The sequence below is a fragment of the Hypanus sabinus genome, chromosome 29 (genome assembly GCF_030144855.1).
Source record: "Hypanus sabinus isolate sHypSab1 chromosome 29, sHypSab1.hap1, whole genome shotgun sequence".
In the NCBI taxonomy this organism is placed as follows: domain Eukaryota; kingdom Metazoa; phylum Chordata; class Chondrichthyes; order Myliobatiformes; family Dasyatidae; genus Hypanus; species Hypanus sabinus.
In genome coordinates this window covers 13,441,922-13,462,930 of record NC_082734.1, presented here as the reverse complement: position 1 = coordinate 13,462,930, position 21,009 = coordinate 13,441,922, and the positions used below count along the sequence as shown (strand labels likewise).

The 21,009-nt window shown below is 40.9% G+C and overlaps 1 protein-coding gene across 9 annotated transcripts in view; it reads left to right on the top strand.

Moving 5' to 3' along the window:
• Positions 1-21,009, top strand: part of LOC132383017 (myocardin-related transcription factor A-like) — a 216,309-nt gene that overhangs the window by 70,302 nt on the left and 124,998 nt on the right. For 8 of the 9 annotated variants that reach the window (XM_059953712.1, XM_059953713.1, XM_059953714.1 and 5 more), the window contains 2 exons: positions 3,809-4,016; positions 15,095-15,214. In XM_059953712.1, the coding sequence (XP_059809695.1) occupies positions 15,121-15,214 (94 nt within the window). In that variant the 5' untranslated portion in view covers positions 3,809-4,016; positions 15,095-15,120. Of the gene's footprint in view, positions 1-2,628; positions 2,649-3,808; positions 4,017-15,094; positions 15,215-21,009 lie in introns of those variants that run through there. The other variant, XM_059953716.1, reaches the window with a different exon arrangement.

Genomic DNA, 21,009 nt, shown 5'->3' with positions numbered 1-21,009 from the left:
TGATGAAGAGATTCCACTCAAAGTGCTGTCAATATCTCTCCCCCACACCCACAGTTTCTACCGAATCTGCTGAGACTTTCCGGATTTCTGTATGTACAGTCTCTCTAACTCAAATCCATGTCTCCTAGTAGTTAATTCAAGAGATGGAATTTAAAAAAAATCTGTGGATAATATTTTGGGTAATTCTTTGAATTTATTTGTACATGGGATACAGATTCTCTTCCATAGTTAAGTGAGAGCACAAATGTGTTTGAGGGGATGTCAGACAATAATGTATAGGAGCAAAGGATAGGTTAAAGTGAAAGAAGTTCCCTGGAAAACACTGGAATAGAGGATTGGCTTGAACTTCCATTTGCTGTAATTGTATATTTCAGTGAAAATGGCTGGTATTCTTCCTGAATGTATAGAATATTTGCTTATCTGGGTTTCTTTGTAGTGTCTTATAGAAATCCTGGATTCTGAACTCTGCTGATGCACAAAAAACTAGCTTTTGTTGCATTTATTCTCTGGCTACACACTCAGTGGACACCTTATCAGGAACCTTCTGTACCTAATATAAAGTGGCCACTCGGTGTATGTGGTCTTCTGCTGCAGCCTATCCACTTTAAGGATTGTTGTGTGGTGTGTTCAGAGCTGCCCTTCTGCACGCCATTGTTGTAATGTGTGGTTATTTGAGTTTTCGTCACCTTCCTGTGACCTTGAACCAGCCTGGCCATTCTTTCCTGACCTCTTTCATTAACAAGGTGCATTTGCCCTCAGAACTGCCGGTCATTGGATGTTTCTTTTGTTTTTGCACCATTCTCTGTAAACTCTAGAGATTGTTGTGCATGGAAAATACCATTGGAAGGAAATTAATCCTCCCACTGTATTTAATTGGTTCTCTCAAACTATGTTATGTTTAAATTTAGAAAAAATTAGAAGTGGTGTATTTGATACTTCTACTAAATTTGAAAAGATATGGAGACCATTTATTCAATATTTTCATATGATGTAATATGACCCTGTTCCAAGTTTATTTGACTTTCCAGCTTTTAGCTTATGTATGTTGAGAGGACCGGAAGTGACGACATTGATGATTATGTATTCTTGTGAGATATTATAAACAGCCCTTTTTTTTTCTTTTCCGGCATTTCTTTTTTTTTCTTTATTAGTCATTAGATCAGTAGATTAGTTAATTTAGTATTATAATTTTTTTTCTCTTTTTTTCTATTTCTTTTATATCATATATTATGAAATATCTAGACTTATTATGTTCATACATATACTGTATGGTTCATGTTTTGGTAAACTCATTTATACTGTAACCATTGTCTATGTTTTTTTTCATCTGTAATGGAATTTGTATGTTTGTAATTTCTTTATTAATATATCATTTGTATTTTGTTCATATTATTAATAATAATAAAAAGATTGAAAAAGAAAAGAAAGAAAGGAAAATACCAGGAGATCAGCATTCTCTGAGATACTCAAACCACCCCATCTGGCACCAACAATCATTCCATGGTCCAAGTCACTTATAGATCACATTTCTTCTCTATTCTGAAGTTTGGTCTGAAAACAGCTGAACCTCTTGACCATGACTGCATGCTTTTAAGCATTGATTTGACTGATTGATTAGATATTTGCATTAATGAGCAGGTGTGCAGATGTACCTATCGAAGTGGCCACTTTATTAGATAAATGAAGTATAGGCGCAAAGGATAAGTTAAAGTAAGGGAGTTTCTCGATAGACACCGGAATAAACCATTTGGCTTGAATTTCCCTTTCACAGTCAATTGTATATCACAGTGAAAATGGTCAGTATTCTTCCTAAGTCTATGGAATATCTTTTTTTTCGACCTTTTCCGAATCCTTTTTATTATCCTTAAATATTTGGATAGAGGAGCGGAGTTATTGACATTACTGATTATATCCGTTGTAATATAATAGCCCAGCTTTGTTCAGTTCAGTTTAGTTTTTTAAATTTCTAATTTGGGGTTTTGTTTGGTATTTTCTTTTCTATCATGTTAAATACATCATGGTTTGGGAGGCTTAGTACATTTGTGTTATCTATAGCATATATTTGTATATACTGTCTATTAACTATGTATTTCCAATCTCTGTACTACTATTGCTATTATGCCTATGCTTGAAAATTAATATAAATATTTAAAAATAATCTATTGAATATCTACTTACCCGGGTTTCTTTTGTAGTTCTTGTGGAAATCTTTCTGAAATTTGCAATTAAAAACTTCTGTGGCATTTATGCTCCAGGTATATATGCCTTTAACAATACATTTAAACTTAAACTGAGTAAAATACAGGGATGGCACCTGGCTGGGCAGTAAAAGTACCTGCTATCTCAGTATAGTTATGTTCAAAACACGGCATGAAAGTGTGGTGTTTATTGTTCTGAGAAGTGGATTGCTGCCTTCCATTTTATCATTGGGATCGCGCTGCCCCTTGCCTCAGGGAGGAGCGAAATGACTCATTCGTTTGCTGAATGCAGTACTTTGTCCAAGGTCTTTCTGTAAGTGCGTTTTTTTGAACAGTTAGGTGGTGTGAATGGGTCTACGAGACAATTAGTTTGTGCAGCCGTTCACAGTGGAAGTATTTTTCCAGCAGCAGTCTTAACTTTTGTCTACACTGGAGAATAGGCTTCTTAGCGTAAGTTTCATTCACAAGAGCATGCTGTGTGTTATATAAAGGACTTTTTGGTGAAGCACTTTTCGGACATCTACGTGCTTTCTTGTGTACAGATTGTGAGTGTATAATGTGTTTGAAAATGAACATCCATGGGACGCTGACAAATGTACAGAGTGAATATCTAACCAGGAAACAGGTTATCAAAAGCTTGGTTAAAGAGGTAGACTTTGAAGGTCTTTGAAAAAGATGTGATTTGATGTACCCCCATTGTATGGTTAAGCTCCGAGTGTTGCCCTAAGCCAAAAGAAAATAACTTGTCAAGGGCTATTAGCCATGCAATTTTAATCTCCTCTTTTAAATAGTTCTTTGAAGTAGCAGATAGTTTTAGATTGGGCTCTGCTGTTGTTGATTTTACTCAGATTCGTATCATTCTTCACCAGAGGGGCCAAGGATGACTTCCATAGGTGGGCAGGAGATTCCCTAAACGCTGTTTGGGAGGTTCTGTACTGCACTTTCTCTCATTCTCCGTGTGCTGCCTTTGAGGAGACTTCAGATGCTCCCTGCCTGTCCAAGTGGTGCTCTTTCATTAGCTTTAAGGAGGCATTGGGAACATCCTTGAAGCTCTTTCCCTGTCCTTGTGAAAATGTCTTAATGTTATGGAGCTTAGAGTCGTGATACCAGATGGTATCACCCATCAGTTTTTTGACCATAGAGCACGATGCTGGGGGCAAGGCGCTGCCTGGTTCCCCCTCTGCTGGAGGATTTGGAGGATTTTAAGGAGATACCAGTGGTGGTCTTCATTGCTTCATTTGAGGTGGCCACTGTTGATGGTCCACCCCTCTGCAGTGGGAATCCTTGCTGTCCTGAAGTCCAAAAGCTTAGTGCTCAGTAATAATTCATAACTGCTGGGCTGCCTGAAGGTGGTGGTGAATTTGGTTATCGTCGCCTGCCTTCGCTGTGAGATTGATCGTGTGTCAAGGTTAGCTATCTGAGAGCAGAAATTACATTACTAATGGCTTAACAGTGCAAAGAGAATTATATTTTACAAATGAAGTTGAAAATTTATTGATTAGCCTTTTTATTGTTTTGATCCTTTGTTAGAAAATAGTACAGTAGTCAGAATGCATTCATATTTTTAATCAATTAAACTATTGATTTCCTTTCTGTTTTCATCGTTGCAGGTTAATATTCAAGCCAAAGTGGATTTGCTGAATGAAGTGAGCCAACCCCTCCCCGTCTCTGGTAACGGTTCAGACGGTGGTGGGGTTGGCGACAGTGAAGATGATGGATCAGCTCCGAGTCCACAGAGTGAAGCGGTCACAAATGAACTGCAAGAGCTCACGCTGCAGTCAAGCAATGGCCTCTCTCCTTTGAACAAGAGGAAAAATGGTGAGCATCTACCGGCTATACGTCCCCTAGTTGTGGCTTACGTTGTGTTAGGTTTGAGATCTTGGGCACATCCAGTACCTAAACACGAGTGATTTCCAGAAGAACTCATTGTAATTGCTATTGGGAGAGGTGAGAACAAGATCGGGCCCAGCTGTGAAGCTTTACACTGTTGAATATCATGCCACTTGCTGTGTATAGGAAAGATTTCTTCCTGTGTGTGATCATGCAGAAGCTAGTATCGTGACCAGGTACAGGACAATAGTTTAATGTCAGCTGTTTACTTGTGCTGAATTGGAATGTTATCGATCTATACTTCTATCCCTCTATCCAACTATCCATCTATCCACCAATTGCTCCCCTCTCCTCTGGCCCTTTGAGCCATGCTGCCCAGCAACCCCAATTTAACCTGAGCCTAACCACAGGATAATTTACATTGACCCATTAATCTACCAACCGGTTTGTCTTTGGACCGTGGGAGGAAACCGGCTCAGCAGGGGGAGAACATGCGAACTCCTTACAGGCGGCGATGGGAATTGAACCTGGATTACTAGTGCTGTAAAGCATTATGCTGACGACTACACTACTGTGCCGCCCATTGCTGAGTATATTTTGGTCAGACACAGTTTATGTTCAATTCTAGTTCTGGCATGGCTGTCGTTCCACTGTAGTGGAATGCTGCACTGACAAATATGTTGTCCTTTCAGGTGTGATGTTAAACTAAGCATCATTCAGGTGACTGTAAGTGATCTCGTGGCGCCACTTTGAAGGAACATCAAGGGAATTTTTCTGTATCGTGAGGCGATGCTTATCCCCGGCACACATTCCTAGAGCACGCACACTCTTGTTGTTTGTTGGAACTTGTGTGCTGTTTCCTTACATCACAACAACTCTGTTCCAAAGATGTCTCAATAATGGGAAATTGTTTTGTGACAAATGTTTTTTTTATATGTTGCTAATTGTAATCTGCAACATGTGGATTATTAACTATTTCCAGTGCTTCCATGATTGAAATCAGACAAGCAAAGTTCAGGGTCCTGATAAAGGGTCTCGGCCCAGAACGCTGACTACTTAATCTTTTCCATAGGTGCTGCCTGGCCTGCTGAGTTCCTCCAGCATATTGTTTGTGTTGCCAAGTAAAGTGCAGGCTTTGTTTTCCCCAGTCAATGTAATGTGACAGAAAACTGACTCAAGGGAGATTTCCTCCATTTTGTTATGCAGTTAAAAAAAACTTGCCTCAACTGAGATGCTAAAATGGACATTCAGCATAAAAAATTTATTTTAAAGTGTCATTTATTTTGAGGGTACAATTGAAAGTTGGATTTCCCAGAATGAAATATGTCTGTTTCCTTTCTGGCTGTCATTTCCCATCATTCTAGAAATTTGACCTCTGCAAAATGCATATGTACATTTAGTATTTACAGTTCTTTCCATATCACACATCGAATGTCTCTGGGAAGTAAATGAGGCAACTATTGATGCTGCAAAATAAACCGGAACCCAACTAAGATAATAACTATTGTCCCTGACTCTGGCTCTGCCATAATTGTCAAGTTTATTATAATAGTAGAAAGTATGATTTGTTCGAATATCAATGTTTTGTCTGCTTAGTCACCTAATGAAATTTGACCTACTCTGACATTCTTTGTTGGGATATGGTTATAATGACATTGCCAACATTTATTGCCCATTAAGAGTAGTTTATTATCGTGGGCAGCACGGTAGCATAGTAGTTAGCACAGCGCTTTACAGTACCAGCGACCCGGGTTCAATTCCCCGGCACTGCCTGTCAGGAGTTTGTACGTATTCCCCATGGATTTCTCCAGTTGCTCCGGTTTCCTCCCACAGTCCAAAGACGTACCGGGTTGTAGGTAATTGGTCATTGTAAATTGCCCCGAGATTGGATTAGATGTTAAATTAGGGGATTGCAGGCCAGCATGGGTTGAAGGGCCAGAAAGTCCTGTTCTGTGCTGTACATCAAAAATAAATAAATAAAACCCATCCTGGCTCAGTGTTAATCACAGGTCTGGAGTTGGGTTTTAACGATCAGGGAGGGACAATTATCACACTTTACAATAATCCAATCATTCCTTTGTTTCTATTAAGTGACTTTCTAATTCCAAATTAATTTAATTACTCATCCCCATGACCGAATTTAAAATAGTGATTCCAGATCAATGATAGAGTATATAGCCAGTAGTTTAGTATATATCCAGTGTGCCATTGAGTTGTATTTTACCTTTAATCCTGCACACCATTATAATCTGATTTATTAGATTTTGTCCCAGTAAATCTTTTAACTCTGTTGTGCCCCCATTGAATTTGCTTCATGTCAGCAGCACTCTTCACTTCGCCTGGTGTTCTGGTCCCAGAGAAGTGCTTCATAAGCTAAACTTATTTCTCCACTCATCCTGTCCAAAATTATGTGAAATGTTCAAGTTTTAGAGCAGCGTATCCAGGTCTCTGGCCAACCAACATAAAAACATCCCGAGAACTGTATGTTCTGGTCGCAGCTCAGCATCTCAGAATCAGGTTTATTATCACTGACATGGCATGAAATGTGTTGTTTTGTGGCAGAAGTACAGTGCAGTATATAAGTTACTCTAAGCTGCATTCAGAAAAATATAAAAAAATTAGTGCAAAAAGGGGGTCATATAGTGAGGTAGCATTGTGCTGTAGGTTTTCTGTGTTTCTAGTGTTCACAGACCATTCAGAAATCTGACTGTGGAGAGGAGGGGGAAACTGCTGTGTCTCTTCAGAGTTCTGTTCTATCTTCTTATTACTAACACCCGGGAGGATGTACAGGAGTGTCAGCTTCAACTTTCTCAGGCAGTACATTTCAGGTTGTATCAATGTTCTGGGTGAAGAGAATTCTGCCTCTGATCTTTCCTAAAATTCTTACTCCTCATATTAAATCTTTCCTGGAATGAACTAAAATTCCAGTCACTTCTGTTTAACTGGAAATACTTCATGGATGTTGCCTTTCTGAGATGGGTCGCTGCCACCATTAGTGTGTGATTTGGACTCAGAGGGACACCAGGTTTTGTAAAGGTATCTTTCACTTTGAAGAACCCCAGATGATCCACTTAGGAAGTATTGATTTATTTAAAGTGGAAGGTATTGGCCCCGTATTATAATTTAAAGTAACCTGGCCACTTTGTGTATTTGGAAATAATTCCAGACCTGGGCAATGTAATTGAAAGGAAAGTCTAGAGGACAAAATCCACAGTTCTAAATTCCTGCAAAAAAATGAGACCAAAAGATGTTTCATTCCATCATTTCAGAAAGAAATCTGTCTCTCTCTCTCTCTCTCTCACACACACACAGACACACACACACACACACACACACACACACACACAGTACAAAAGAAGACGAACCATGCACATTCATACATAAATAATCCTGAAAATACGATTTGTAGGCTCCTTGAAAGTGAGTTCATAGGTCATGGAATCAGCTCAGTTTTGAGGAGAGTGAAATTATCCACGTTGGTTCAGGAGCCTGATAGTTGAAGGGTGACTGAACCTGGTGGTGTGGGACCTCCTCCCTGATGGCAGCAGCGAGAAGAGAGCATGAACTGGATGATGGGGGGTCCTTGATGTTGGATGCTGCTTTCCTGTGCAGTACTCCGTATAACGCTCAGTGGTGGGGAGGGCTTTTCCTGTGATGGACTGGGCTGTATCCACCAGTTTCTATTGGCTTTCCCTTGGCTGGTGCATGTATTCTTTCTGTTAGGAAAGAAAACAGAATGAAGGGGTTAACATTGATTGTGGAAGCAAGCGAGTGATTGTCCTCACAAGATAAAGTTCACAGCGCAGTAAAAGCATTTGTGTATTCAAGGCAGTTCTTGTTGTGAGAGTGAGCTCATGCATGTTGGCTGCACCTAGTGGGAGGGGTGCACATCAGGGCATGCTTGTAAAGTCAGTTACATTCAGTGTCTGTGCGATTATAGTTTGAGAGGTGAAACTGCTATGGACCAACGCTGAAAGTATTGCAAGCCAAGTGGATAGCAATGACATTGTTTGGAGCAAGAAATAAATGCTCATAATCCACAAAGCAGGTAAAGCAGCATATGATTGGGTAGGAGCGTGGGAGCTGGGTAGTTTGATTGCTGCAAAGAATATTCTTGTCCCGGTTAGCTGAGGGAGATTGATTTCCAGACAGAATAGTGCCCTGGGGATCGAGTACTGTAGTTTAACTTTTATCTTACAATCCTGCTTGCATGGCCCACTCACTGACAATTTGAACACATTTGTATGCTGTTTCTCGCTTAGTGTGAGAAATCGAGTATGAGTCAAGTAGTTCTCAGAGATATTTTTAAGAGTTTATCACTGTCTGATAGTTTTTTCCCCATTAGCCCCCTCCAAATGCCCCCACCTATTTTTAGTTGCAACAAAATATCAGGACTCCATTGACTTGGGCTTAATGTTCTGTTTAATTCTTTTACACGAGAATATCTGTAGGTTCTGGAAATCCAAGGCAACACATGCAAGATGCTGGAGGAACTCAGCAGGTCGGGCAGCATCTATGGAAATCATTAAACTGTCGATGTTTCAGGCTGAGACCCTTCTTCAGGACAGAAAGTTGCAGGGGAAGGGGAAATAGGCTAGCTGGAAGGTGATAGGTAAAGCCAGGTGGGTGGGAAAGGTCAAGGGCAGGAGAAGAAAGAATCTGGTAGGAGAGGAGAGTGGACAATAGGAGTAAGGGAAGGAGGGGGAAGTAATAGGCAAGTGAGAAGTGAAAGGTCAGAGTGTGGAATAGAGGGGTGGGGGGAGGTGGAGTTTTTCACCTGAGGGTGAAATCGATATTCATGCTATCAGGTTGGAGGGTACCCAGACAGGGTACCCTCCTTTCCAGTCCTGAAGAAGGGTCTCAGCCCAAAACATCAACTGTTTTCCATGGATGCTGCCTGGCCTGCGAGTTCCTCCAGCATTGTGTGTGTGTTGCTTTACGCTTACTCAGCTGATGCCTCTACATTCTGAACATTAAGACTCAAATCTGAGACATATACACCATTGCAGTCCATTATTTTGCTGAGTTACTCTTGTGATATCATTTAAGTACTTCATTGCATTTAAATTGGAACGGCCCTGGAATAAAATCAATCGTATGAAACATTAGTTGGCCTTTTTGGCAGTGGATGATCGAAAAGCAGTTTTTGTCTTTTACTTTTCCCCCTCAATTCGTAGAAGATGTGGCCTTTGAGAGGAGTGTGAGAGTTGGAGGGGGTGGTGATTGGTGCAAAATTTGTATTGTTTCACAGCATATGAGCTTTTATCATCAGTCCATAATCAGTGTTGAGTAAATTCTCTAATAACAAAAATAAAATTTTGTGAGCTTTAATTGCAAATATCTGATGTACAATAGGCTTTATTCTTGTAAATTCCAAGCTTTTAGTATTCTGTAAAATATCAACCAAAATATTGTTCCCCCCCCCCCCTTCAAGATTTGTGTTTGTTCTGTAAGTTCTTGACTAGCTTACAACTCATTGGGTGCTATAGTGGCTGCTGGCTACCAGGGTTATCTTTGTACTACTGCGCGGCGTTATGTCTACAAAGGGGGAATCAACACCACAGAGACTGTGAAACTTTGCCATTGCTTCCTCCCCTCTAGAGATGGTCTCTTTGGAACTGCTGGGATTTATCGCTAAAATCCAGGCATAATCTTTGGCTATGCATGCTTGCTGACTAGCATGCACTTTGCATTTCAAAGCCCTGATACATTTGGGGACTAGGAGGGGGAATGGTCAGGGCAGTAATTTGGTTCTGAGGAGAACCAAGTAATGAATCAGCATTTCTACTACAATAGTCTAAATGTTCATCTTATTTACATGCCCCCACAGTAATTTTTGTGGTTTCTCTGGAAAAGCAGATGAATTAGTTACTCTGTTTTCCCTGTCTTTTATCCAATTCCGCTTTTTTTAAAACTTCATTTATCCATTCATTCATTTGATGACAATGGGAGCATTTATAGCCCTTCTCATAATTTCTTCACCCTAGTGCTTTTTTGTTTTGGAAGGTAGTCATTTGGAGTCACATTGGCTCGAATGAGCAAGGACAGCAGGTTTCTCTCACTGGGGTATTTATGAACCTGATTCAGATTGATCTGTTTATTATGTATATCAAAACATTAAGTGAAATGCATAGTTTGCAGTAGCAACCAGTGCAATCTAATGACGTGCTAGGGGTAGCCCGCCAAGTGTCACCATATATTCTGGTTCCAACATAGTATGCCCACAATGCTCAGTGAGGTAGTGTTCATGAGTTCAGTGTCCATTCAGAAATCGGGTAGCAGAGGTGAAGAAGGTGTTCCTAAATCGCCGAGTGTGTGCCTTCAGGCTTCTGTACCTCCTACCTGATGGTAGCATTGAGAACAGGGCATGTCCTGGGTGATGGGGGTCCTTAATAATGGACGCCGCCTTTTTGAGGCATCGCTCCTTGAAGATATCCTGGATACTATGAAGGCTGACTTAAGTTTCCAACCAGACTGTCCTTAAATTTCATTGAAACCTATTGAACATTGAAAGGCCTAGAATAGATGTGGGGAGGATGTTTCCAATAGTGGTGGGGTCTAAGATCAGAGGGCATAGCCTCAGAATACAAGAATGTCCTTTAAAATAAAGATAACGAGGAAAGCTAGAGGATGTTGAATTTGTGGAATTCATTGCCACAGATGACTGTGGAGGCCAAGTTATTGGGTATATATAAATCAGGGCATCAGGTTCTTGATTAGTAAGGGCATCAAAAAGAAGGCAGGAGAATTGGGTTGAGAGGGAAAATAAATCATTCCTGATTGTGTGGTGGAATAGACTTGATGGAGTAAATGGCTTAAATCTGCTTTGTCTTATGATTTGTATCTTTGCCTAGTTCCCTGGAAGTGCGGTATTTCAGATGCAAGGCATCTAATTCTACTTAATTGTTATGCTGTGGAGTTCTTGAAATAAAACCTAACTGTAACTCATTAATTTTCAGTATTGAACAATGCCATCAATATTGGTGCATTTTGGCCTTTTGCCATATGCATAATGTTAACTGCCGCACCCCGTTTGGGCTTAAACTCTGGAATTCTGTCATGTCCTTCAATTCTGTACATAACTCCCTGATAAAGTCACACCTTTGAGCAAGGATTTATTTAATTTTCATGTACAACATGCTGGAGGAACTCAGTAGGTCGGGCAGCATCTGTTGAAACGTGCAGTCAACGTTTCACGCCGAGACCCTTTGTCAGGACTTTGCCCAAAATGTTGACTGCTTGTTTCACGGACACTGCTGAGATCCTCCAGCGTATTGTACATGTTGATTTGACCACATCATCTGCAGTGTACTTTGTGTTTAATTAGTTTTCAATACATCTCTTTTGGGGCTTGCGTACCTTTGTCTGTTTTGTGTGTTTGTGAAGGTCTGCAGGTTGTTATTGCAAACTTACTCAATGTATCTTTCTACAAGAGACACAGGGCCTTAATGGATGCAGGGGCCCACAGTTTGTACATGCCAATAAAACAATTAGAGTGACATGCAACAGAATCCTAAGCTCCCGATTTTAATGCTCTACCACTTCAAGGAATTACAAAGGTGCTTCTTTTCTCTCGAGGTTAAGTTCTGGCTGTTGTGCTAAAGGGCTCCTTTAAACCAATTTTAAGACAACAGTGTTTGACCTCACATGACCAGTTCCATGATAATTGCCCCATATTAAAGCGCTTCAGGCAGATGTTTTGCAAGCTGATTCGATGAATTTCTATGCAAACTATGTTTGCATTAGTACTTCTTGCCCAAGTAACTGGTTGATGTGGTGATATAATTGAATTGCTGTTTGGATACAGAATGGCTGTGTTAATGGAGGGGCAGCAATGATCCTGCATTCATTCTAGAAAGGTTTCTGCAGGCTTATCCTTCACTCCAGAGAAAGAGACTAGATATGTATATAAGTCGTGATATGTCTGAATGTAAATTAGCTTTGAAATAAGACACCTTTGATGTGTATTCCTTTTGAAGTTTTATATTATGGGACATAATCATGGTTTAGTGGCGTGAAGTTATGAGTGCTCACTTTCTCCCCCTACTTGCGCCAGTTTGCAATAGCAGCTTGGTGCTTAATTGGTGAGTGTCTGGAGTTCGAGGCTTTCCTCCCCCAGGGATGGTTTGACGGCCGACTGAACGAGGCCCAGCTCACTGGGTACAGAGTCATACAGCATGGAAACACACCCTTCAGCCCATCTCATCCATGCCTGGTGACCTGGTCCCACCCGCCATGGGGGTACCACAGTAGCGTAGTGGTTAAGGGCGATTCTATCTATGGCTTGGGCCATTGGAGTTTGGTGTTCAGTTCTCATGTCATCTCTAAAGAGTCTGTACGCACTCCCCTTGGAATGTGTGGGTTTCCTCTGGGTGCTGCAATTTCCTCTCACAGTCCAAAGATGTAGGTTAATCGGTACTGTAAGTTCTCCTGTAATTAGGTTAGGATTTGGGCAGCGCGGTTCGATGTTCCAATCTCAATATCTCAATAAATAAATTACTAAATATTTGGCCCATAACTCTCTAAATCTCTCCTATCCATGTGCTTGTCAGCTGCTATGCCTACTTCAATTACTAATTGAGATAGTTCATTCCAAATATGCGCCACCATTGCGTGAAAAAGCTGCTGCTAATGTCCTTTCTAAATTGTTCACTTCTGATTTTAAACCTATGCCCTCACGTTTTTTTAATCCACCCATTCCTTGGGAAAAAGATGATATCCTTTCACCTGGTCTATGTCTCTCATGATCTTGTATATCTCTTATCAGATCACCCGCCGATCTCTGTTATTTCAGGGAATAAAGTCCTAGTCTGTAAGCTCTCCTTGTAGCTCGGGTCTTCAAGTTCAGGCAGCAACCTGTGGTGACCTCACTGAAACCTATTGGAATGTTGTAGGGCCTCGACAGAGTGGATGTGGAGAGGACGTTTTTTCTGGTGGGGGAGTCTAAGACCAGAACAGAGATGAAGAGGAGTTTCTTTAACCAGAGGGTGGTGAATCTGTGGAATTTGTTGCCATGGGCAGTTGTGGAGGTCAAATCATTGGGCATATTTAAGGCAGAGGTTGATAGTCAGGGCAGGAAGAAGGGGAGAAGGCAGGAGGTGGGGCTTAGAGGGAAAATGGATCAGCCATGATGAAATGACGGAGCAGACTCGATGGGCCAAAAGTTGTATTGGTACAACTTTAAAAATTATTAAACATAAAGTTCCAGCAAGCATTTAGAAGACTTAAAGAAATTAAACAAGTTAATTCATCACCATGATTGCCTGCTACACCGCTGGCGTTTAGGGCAACAGTGAAGGTCCTCCATCTCCGTCTGTCCTTGTCCATCAATTTCCTTGTCTCCTTTAAAATGGAGTTTTTGCCACTGGCCCAGTGAAGCCTGGTTCAATATCACTGCCCAGATTTTGCTGTATATATATCAGGACATTGCATGAAGCTGGTCCTTTGACCTATGAGTCTGATGTCAGAGCAAGCTGAATTGATAACTCTGTGGCCCTTTCATGGATCAGGATTTAGCCAGTTCTCTGCACGACTCCCAGAAGTGATTGAGGTTAGTGATCTGGCCTTCCCAACAAGAGCTAAGCATGTCAGTTAGTTAGTGAATTGTTGTTGTTTCTTTCAGCGCCTTGTGGCGCATCGGGTAGCAACTCTGTAGTTTCTTTTAGCATTTGTCTGTTTTCTACAAGGCCGAGTTGCTAGCTTGACGCTCAACCCAGCACAGATGAAAAGGATGAAAAGGACGTGCAAGGAGCTGACCAGATTCAGTCAGTGGATAGGAGACTAGTTTTTTTGGTTTGTCGTTTCTCCTGTTGCCCCACTGTGGGGATTCAATTCTAAAAGGGCTCGATTTAAAGTGTGCATCTCACTTTTTCAGAGCAGCCAATGGATTGCACTGATGTGCAAGAAAAATTCTGCAAAGAAAATGTGATGAATAGCCACTTAATTTGTTCTTCTGGGTCAGGGATTCCATGGTTAATGATAGGGGTCCATGACATAAAAATGGTTGGGACCCCTTGTCTCATGTATGGTCTGGGTGGTAAATAAGCCACAGAGCTTTAATGGAATCCTGTTGCATCCATGAGGGAACATGAGCATCCATGTGTTCTTTGTTTAATACCACACCCGAATACGGTGGCAATTCCTCCTATGTCATATTCTGTGCTGTGACCCCAATTGCATTGACAGCTCCTGAAATATTTTTAAAGTTCTGTGATTTCTTGGTGCAACAGAAGGTGTGAGAAGATGTACTGAGGTTTTTCTTGGATTCAGTGTAGGGGCATTTCCGGGGGGGGGGGTGATGGTGGGGTCAGCTGCTGCTGGAGACTCCCACTCTGGTCTGTCTGAAACTCACTGGGTTCGAAGCGAGGTGTTGCCTGTGACAAAGGGCTGCAAACTGGTACACTTCAAGCTCCCGGAATAAACGTTGAGGGACTTGCTGAAGCTGGATGCAGCCACTGCAAAAACTTTCTGTGGGATGACCAAAGTTTAGGAAAATATGTACTTAAGGGTTTTAACTAAATGATGACTAAAATGATGCTAACGTTAAGTAGTTGGAGTAAATTTACAAGTAATGAAACTGCTCTTGTGTTCTATAATGCATATTTCAAATTTTACAAATACATTTTTGAAGGTTAAAAAGTTTTCCACATGACAGAAGTTTACACTTACCTTTTTTTTGTTGGACGAAGGAGATGTAGGTTGCCTTCGGGAAGGTGTTGCTGACTGAATCTTGGAATAGTGAGGAGGCCTGAGTGTGGCCTCTTCTACTGCAATGGTGAGGCCACATTCAGGTTGGAAGAGCAACGCCTTATATTCCGTCTGTGGAATCTTGTGCATTGTTAGCAGTGAAGTTCGAGTGCATTGACTATGGTGCTTCATTGTTTGATTCTGTACCTCAGAACATAGAACATTACAGGCCCTTCGGCCCATAATATAATGCCAACCTTATATGATTATACCTCATTACTGTCCTTCCTTCTGGTCTCAACAGGGATTTTTCTGGTGGTATGGTTAATGGGCCTATCTTAATCTTGAGGTAAATTGATTGTTTCTTTTCTTCCCCAAAGAGCACTCCTCTGAAACTGGCCCTCAGATGGAAGGGCAGGCGAACGAGGGGCAGACCTCACCACGCCTTAGACGCCAGTGCCACTCCACGTTCACCCAACAGGAGGAGAGGTTGCTACAAGGTGAGATATACTGATGTGTTAGTGGCTGGGAGAGATGGGGGAGGGTGGGTAGTGTTGGCTGCTGAGCTGGGGAGTTGAAAAGGGGTCAATTTTGGTGCAGGGACCAGATCATTTCATTACAAGTAAAACATTTTTTTTTAGCACGTCAATGCTTGCAGTTGATTGCATATATTTTAATCTTAGCTAATTATATAATTTCTTGTTCAAGATCTGGACAGTATTTACTACTTTCCATAATTTATTCAGATGATAGATTCTTTCACAGGTTCCTATATTGACTAATTACATACCGCTTTACTGTGATTTGGGTTTTACCTTCCAGATATTTCCGGAAATTCTTACAGAAAACAAAATGCTGGGAATGCTTACTGCATCTGTGGAAATAAGATCAGTTAACATTTGGGTTAATGACCTTTCAGAACTGGAGATGGTGATGTTAATTATGCATTAAACAGCTCCTGATTTCAATGTCATCCACTGTAGTTCATCACTTTCAATATTCATAAACTGCTTTGGCAAAATGAAAATAGATAAGACCATAAGATACAGGGGCAGAATTAGGCCATTTGGCCCATTCAGTCTGCTCTGCCATTTCATCAAGGCTGATCCAATTTTCCTCTCAGCCCCAATCTCCCATCTTCTCCCCATATCCCTTCATGCCCTGAACAATGAAGAGCCTATCAACTTCTGCCTTAAATATACATAAAGCCTCCCAGTCACTTGTGGCAACGAATTCTAGATTCACTACTCTCTAGCTAAAGAGATATCTCCTTATCTCTATTCTGTGGCTATGTCATTTGGTCTTAGACTCTCCCACCATAGGAAACATCCTTTCCACATCCACTCTTATCAAAACCTTTCACCATTTGATAGGTTAAGAAGGAATTTGATATATTATAAAGGCATATGGAAACATTTAGATAAATAAGAATGGATTTGTTTCTGGCCAGAGGTGGCTAGGTGTGCTGCTTCCTTTGGTGTAATGAGAGTGGCTTATAATACAGGTGACCCCTGTGCTAAGGCTGTTCAGGTAATGGAAATTCACCCTTACAAACATTCAAATATCGCTATCCAAAAATTTGAGATCGGGAATAAAATTCACTCTCATGGAAATTGTGACAAGTAATTTTTATTTTCTTTTAACCTGTATTTCCTTAACATACAGAGTTTACAGGAAATCACAGTGCAGACCCATTGGGGTAAAGAATTCTAGAGGTTCAGCCCCTTTCTACAAGATGGAGTTTCTACATGTTTAAGCTATTGCCAATCTTGTAACTGAAACTTCATTTGAGGTTCTTCCACCAGTGGAAGCATTTAGATGTCAATCTAGTTATTACCTCTAAGGTCACTCGTCTTCTGTCAAAGAATATAGACCTTTAGTCAATTTTTTATTACATGTAAGCAACTATTTTACAATATAAATCTCTGATGCCATTTTTAAGGCTGCATCAGTAGCTACATGGTCTCCACTAGTCACACGTTCTTGCTATGGAAGTGCAGCAAAACTTCACTGATTCTAAGGATGGTAAGGTTAATGGATAAGGAGAAATTAGGTCAGTAAGGCATTGACTGGAGTATGGAAAAATAAGGGAAGATATTAAAATAGATAAAATTTAATAGCTCTAAATAGACTAGCTACCAGGAACATGAGAAAATCTGCAGATGCTGGAAATTCAAAGCAACACACATAAAATGTTGGAGAAAGAGTTTAACGGGCTGGATAAGGGGGAATCTGATAGGAGAGGACAGAAGACTATGGAAGAAAGGGGAGTGGGAGGAACACCAGAGGGAGGTGTTGAGCAGATACGGAGATAAGTTGAAAGCTGGAATGGGGAATAGGAGGGGGGGTGGGGTGAAGGCAGTTATCAGAAGCTTAAGAAATTGGTGTCCATGCCATTAGTTTGGAGGCTACCCAGACGGAATATAAGATGCTGCTTCTCCAACCTGCCAGGGTGCTGTCTCCAGTGTTTGCAGACTCTAGTACCAGAATCACAGCCTCTGGTGTGAGGTGTTGGATTAGTAAAGGGTAGAACAGGGAGATCTAATAAAGGATGGAATGTACACATCCAGTTTCCTTTGGTAAAAATTTTGTTTGAATCCCCATCAGGTAGACTCTTATACAAGAAAATCATTTCTCTAACCTCCTTGAACAAAGAGAGGAAATACAATTGAATTGACTTTATATCAATGTTTTCTTTGGCAGCATTAAATAGAACCAGTTGGCCGGCGATTATTTTTCTTGATTCTGTGTGAGCCTTTGCCCTAGTTAGTGCAAAGTAAGTTCCTGGCATCATTAAGGCATTGAGCCCTTCCAGGATCACTGAAAGATAACTAATTTGCTTTGGCCAACAGAATTAAAAGTTTGGACAGATGTGCAAATCTGTCAAATCTCTCTCTCCTTCTAACTCCAACTCATCTTTTTTTCTCCAGTCTTCCTGAGGGGTCTTGGCCCAAAACAACAACAACTATATTCTTTTCCATAGATGCTGCCTGGCCTGCTAATCCTCCAGCATTTTGTGTGTGTTGCTTTGGATTCCAGCACCTGCAGATTTTCTCTTGTTTGAAATCTCTCTCCTCTCTCTCTCTCTCTCTCTCTCTCTCTCTCTCTCTCTCTGCTCTTTAATGAGGGATAATAAAATCCTTAATAAGAGAGTGATGGTCCTTTTGAAGGAGAGAGAGATTTGACAGATTTGCACATCTGTCCAAACTTTTAATTCTGTTGTTCTAGAAGGTTGGCAGGCCTGGTGGTGATAAAGTGAGCCCCTTGCACTTGGTGGGAAGCTAATTTGGATTGGTATGGTCACAGGCATCAAATGCCTTCCCAAACCTACTTACTCCCTTGAGAATGAATGAGTGAATTAGGCAGGATGTCCTGTTTCTGTAAACTCCTCACCTGGCCAATCAGATTACGAAGAGACAGTCTAACCTGTGGTTTATTAGTTTTCATGTTTGCGGCTTTATTATTGCAAAATTCAGACCTTTACTAGACAAAATCTTTAATAGAGCAAAAGTGCTTTCGACTGGCATTGAGGTTTCCTAATATGGTTAGGCTCTCTGTTACAGTCTGGAACTCTGCATTGTTCTGTGATCCTGCTTAATAAGTAAACAATTCCTGAGGATTTTTGTTCCAAGGATCAATGCCGTCATGGTTGGGAAATAAGTTGGCAGTTTGAAGTCAGTTGAGCAGCAAGCGTGATAGAGGCCAGAGCTGATATTAGTCATGCCATTTTGTCTGAATTGGTTTAACCTATTGCTGAATTTAAATATGGAGGTACAAGAGACTGGAATCTGAAGTAACACAGTCTGCTGCAGGATCTCAGCAGGCTGAGCAGCATTAGGAGTGGGGTGACTCTCTTCGAGGACTTTAGTTCAGAATGCTATTTGTTTTTCTCTGCACACTGGGTGCTTGACGGTCTTTTGTTAATGGGTTCTTTTGGGTTTCTTTGTTTTGTGGCTGCCTGTTAGGAGACAAATCTCAAGGTTGTATAACGTGTACATACTTTGATAATAAATGTACTTTGAACTTTAAGGAGGGGCAACAAATGAGGATGGACAGTCTCTTCCCCTTTCAAAGATACTGCTCGACCTATTGAGTTCTTCTGGCAGACTCAGTTGCATTAAATTAAATGTTCTCTTTTCAAGCTGAACTGGTTGCGAACCTGCAATAGGATCATCTAATTTCTCTTTATTTAGTAGACTTGAGCATTTATGACGGGCATTTGACCTAATGGCGAGCAGCCCACTTGTTTGAGATCACCTGTTATATTGCAACATATTTATTTCAAAGCAGCTTCCATCTCTTTTGAAGAAAGAAGAGATTGGAGAATGTTTGGGATCTCAAGAAAGAGTAAATATTGATGGAGACGTACACAAATGGGCTCATGCCTTGCCTGGGATATTGAATCATAGTGGATTTGAATATTCTGCTTCATAATTTCTTGAATGGCATCTACTGGAGTACATGTACTCCTGTTGTTGCATTACCTTTGATCTAGATATAATCCTGCTTTACAGAATTTCCCTTTGTTGACCCCTCAGGCTCAGGGCAGTAGGCATGCGTCTCAAATTTCAGCCACCTGTTGGTGGGATACAGATCTTGACAAATACTTTGAGATAATTACTGAAAGAGGACTCCCATGTTTTTTCAGCATCTAATATTAATGGCAGAATTCCTATGGAGGCTGTCAGCTCAAGTAAGAGTTTTGCCTCCACAACTGTCCACTCGGTTCTTCGATGTTGATTGAGAGCTGTCTGACACGAGCAATAAGTTTGACCTTTTAGTCTGAACCTGCCTCTCCCTCTTTCCCCCTGGGCTTCACACAGGAGATGGCTCCCATACGGAGTACTTGTTCACTTTTTGTAATGTTTGTAGCTGTAGTTTCTTTTTTGAAACAATTTCTGTGCAGCTAGAGATCTTCTGATCTAATGGGATGGCTGGTGGTCAGAATTTCCCCAGTGTGTGCTGGCTGTGTAGAGCTCTCCCCTCCTCCTCTGATGACTATATCAAGAGAAAATAATCAATACTTTCAAAACCAGCCCAGTTGGTTTAGGAAATACAAACACAAGAAAATCTGAGATGCTGGAAATCCAACGCAAGACATACAAAATGCTGGAGGAACTCAGCAGGCCAGGCAACGTCAATGGAAAAGAGTAAACAGTTGACATTTTGGGCCGAGATTCTTCTTCAGGACACTGATGAAGGGCTTCAACGCAGAATGTCAACTGATTACTCTTTTCTGGCCTGCTGAGTTCCTCCAGCATTTTGTGTGTATTGGTTATGGAAATAGTTATTTTCTTTCATTTTGCTAAAAAATGTTACCAAAATAAATCTGTGGGCTTTCTAAGGGTTTGTAGAATATTTTACTATCTTCATTGTGCCTTTTGCTCTTCATTTCCTTCCCATATTTTTGCTATCCCCCCGATTATATGCTTGTCTGAGGATGGCTCAGCTGTGTGGTCAAGAATTTTGGAATCATATTTTTACAGAGTATATTGAGAGCTTTTCTGGAACAACCTTGATTTCTAGCCTGATTGGAATAAATATTGCTATCACAGGAGGCTGGAAGACAGCATAAACGGCTGGAAAAGCTATTGGGATGTGGTGGGGGGGGGGTAAGTTGCCGAAGTGTCCAGCAAACTGTTTCAGTCAAGGGTGGTTGATACTGACAGCTGTTTTATATGCTTTATAATTATTGATCAATTTGTGTATTAAATTCCCATGAAAATAGGTGGGTTGGGATAATTAATGGAATACAGGGATTTCTTTTTTAAAAGGACATTTTCAAAGTTATGGGGAGCATTAGGGGAGTGAGCTTGGATTACTCAGTGGCTTAAAGCAGAATTAGTCAGGTTTGGACTTCGTTTCAGTGGTGGCTGAGGGTTACTTGTAGAGCTGAAATTAATCACAGAACGTGGACTGGTGTATGGCCCTGTTTCCAGTTGTAATGGGCTGGGCTGATTAGACCCAAAAGACTTCAAAAAAATGTCGTGTCCAGGAAGTGTGGCAGTAAGTGTACAAGCACAACAGAGTAACTTAAACCCAATTTGTTATCGTGAAACAGAAAGCACAAATAAACCACATGATATACCATGTAGTAAGTTACAAAGATTTCCACAAAGGTTTCAGGGCTTAGTCACCACTCGATTAACGCTGTTGTCAGGGGAACTTCATATTCTGCCTTGTGAAATTAACCTGGATCCGTCTTAGGAATCCATGAGTCTAGGAGAAATCCCAAGAACAAGCATATTGAGATATAAGAGACAAATAAACTCTTTGGTGTTTTGTTCTCAGGCCA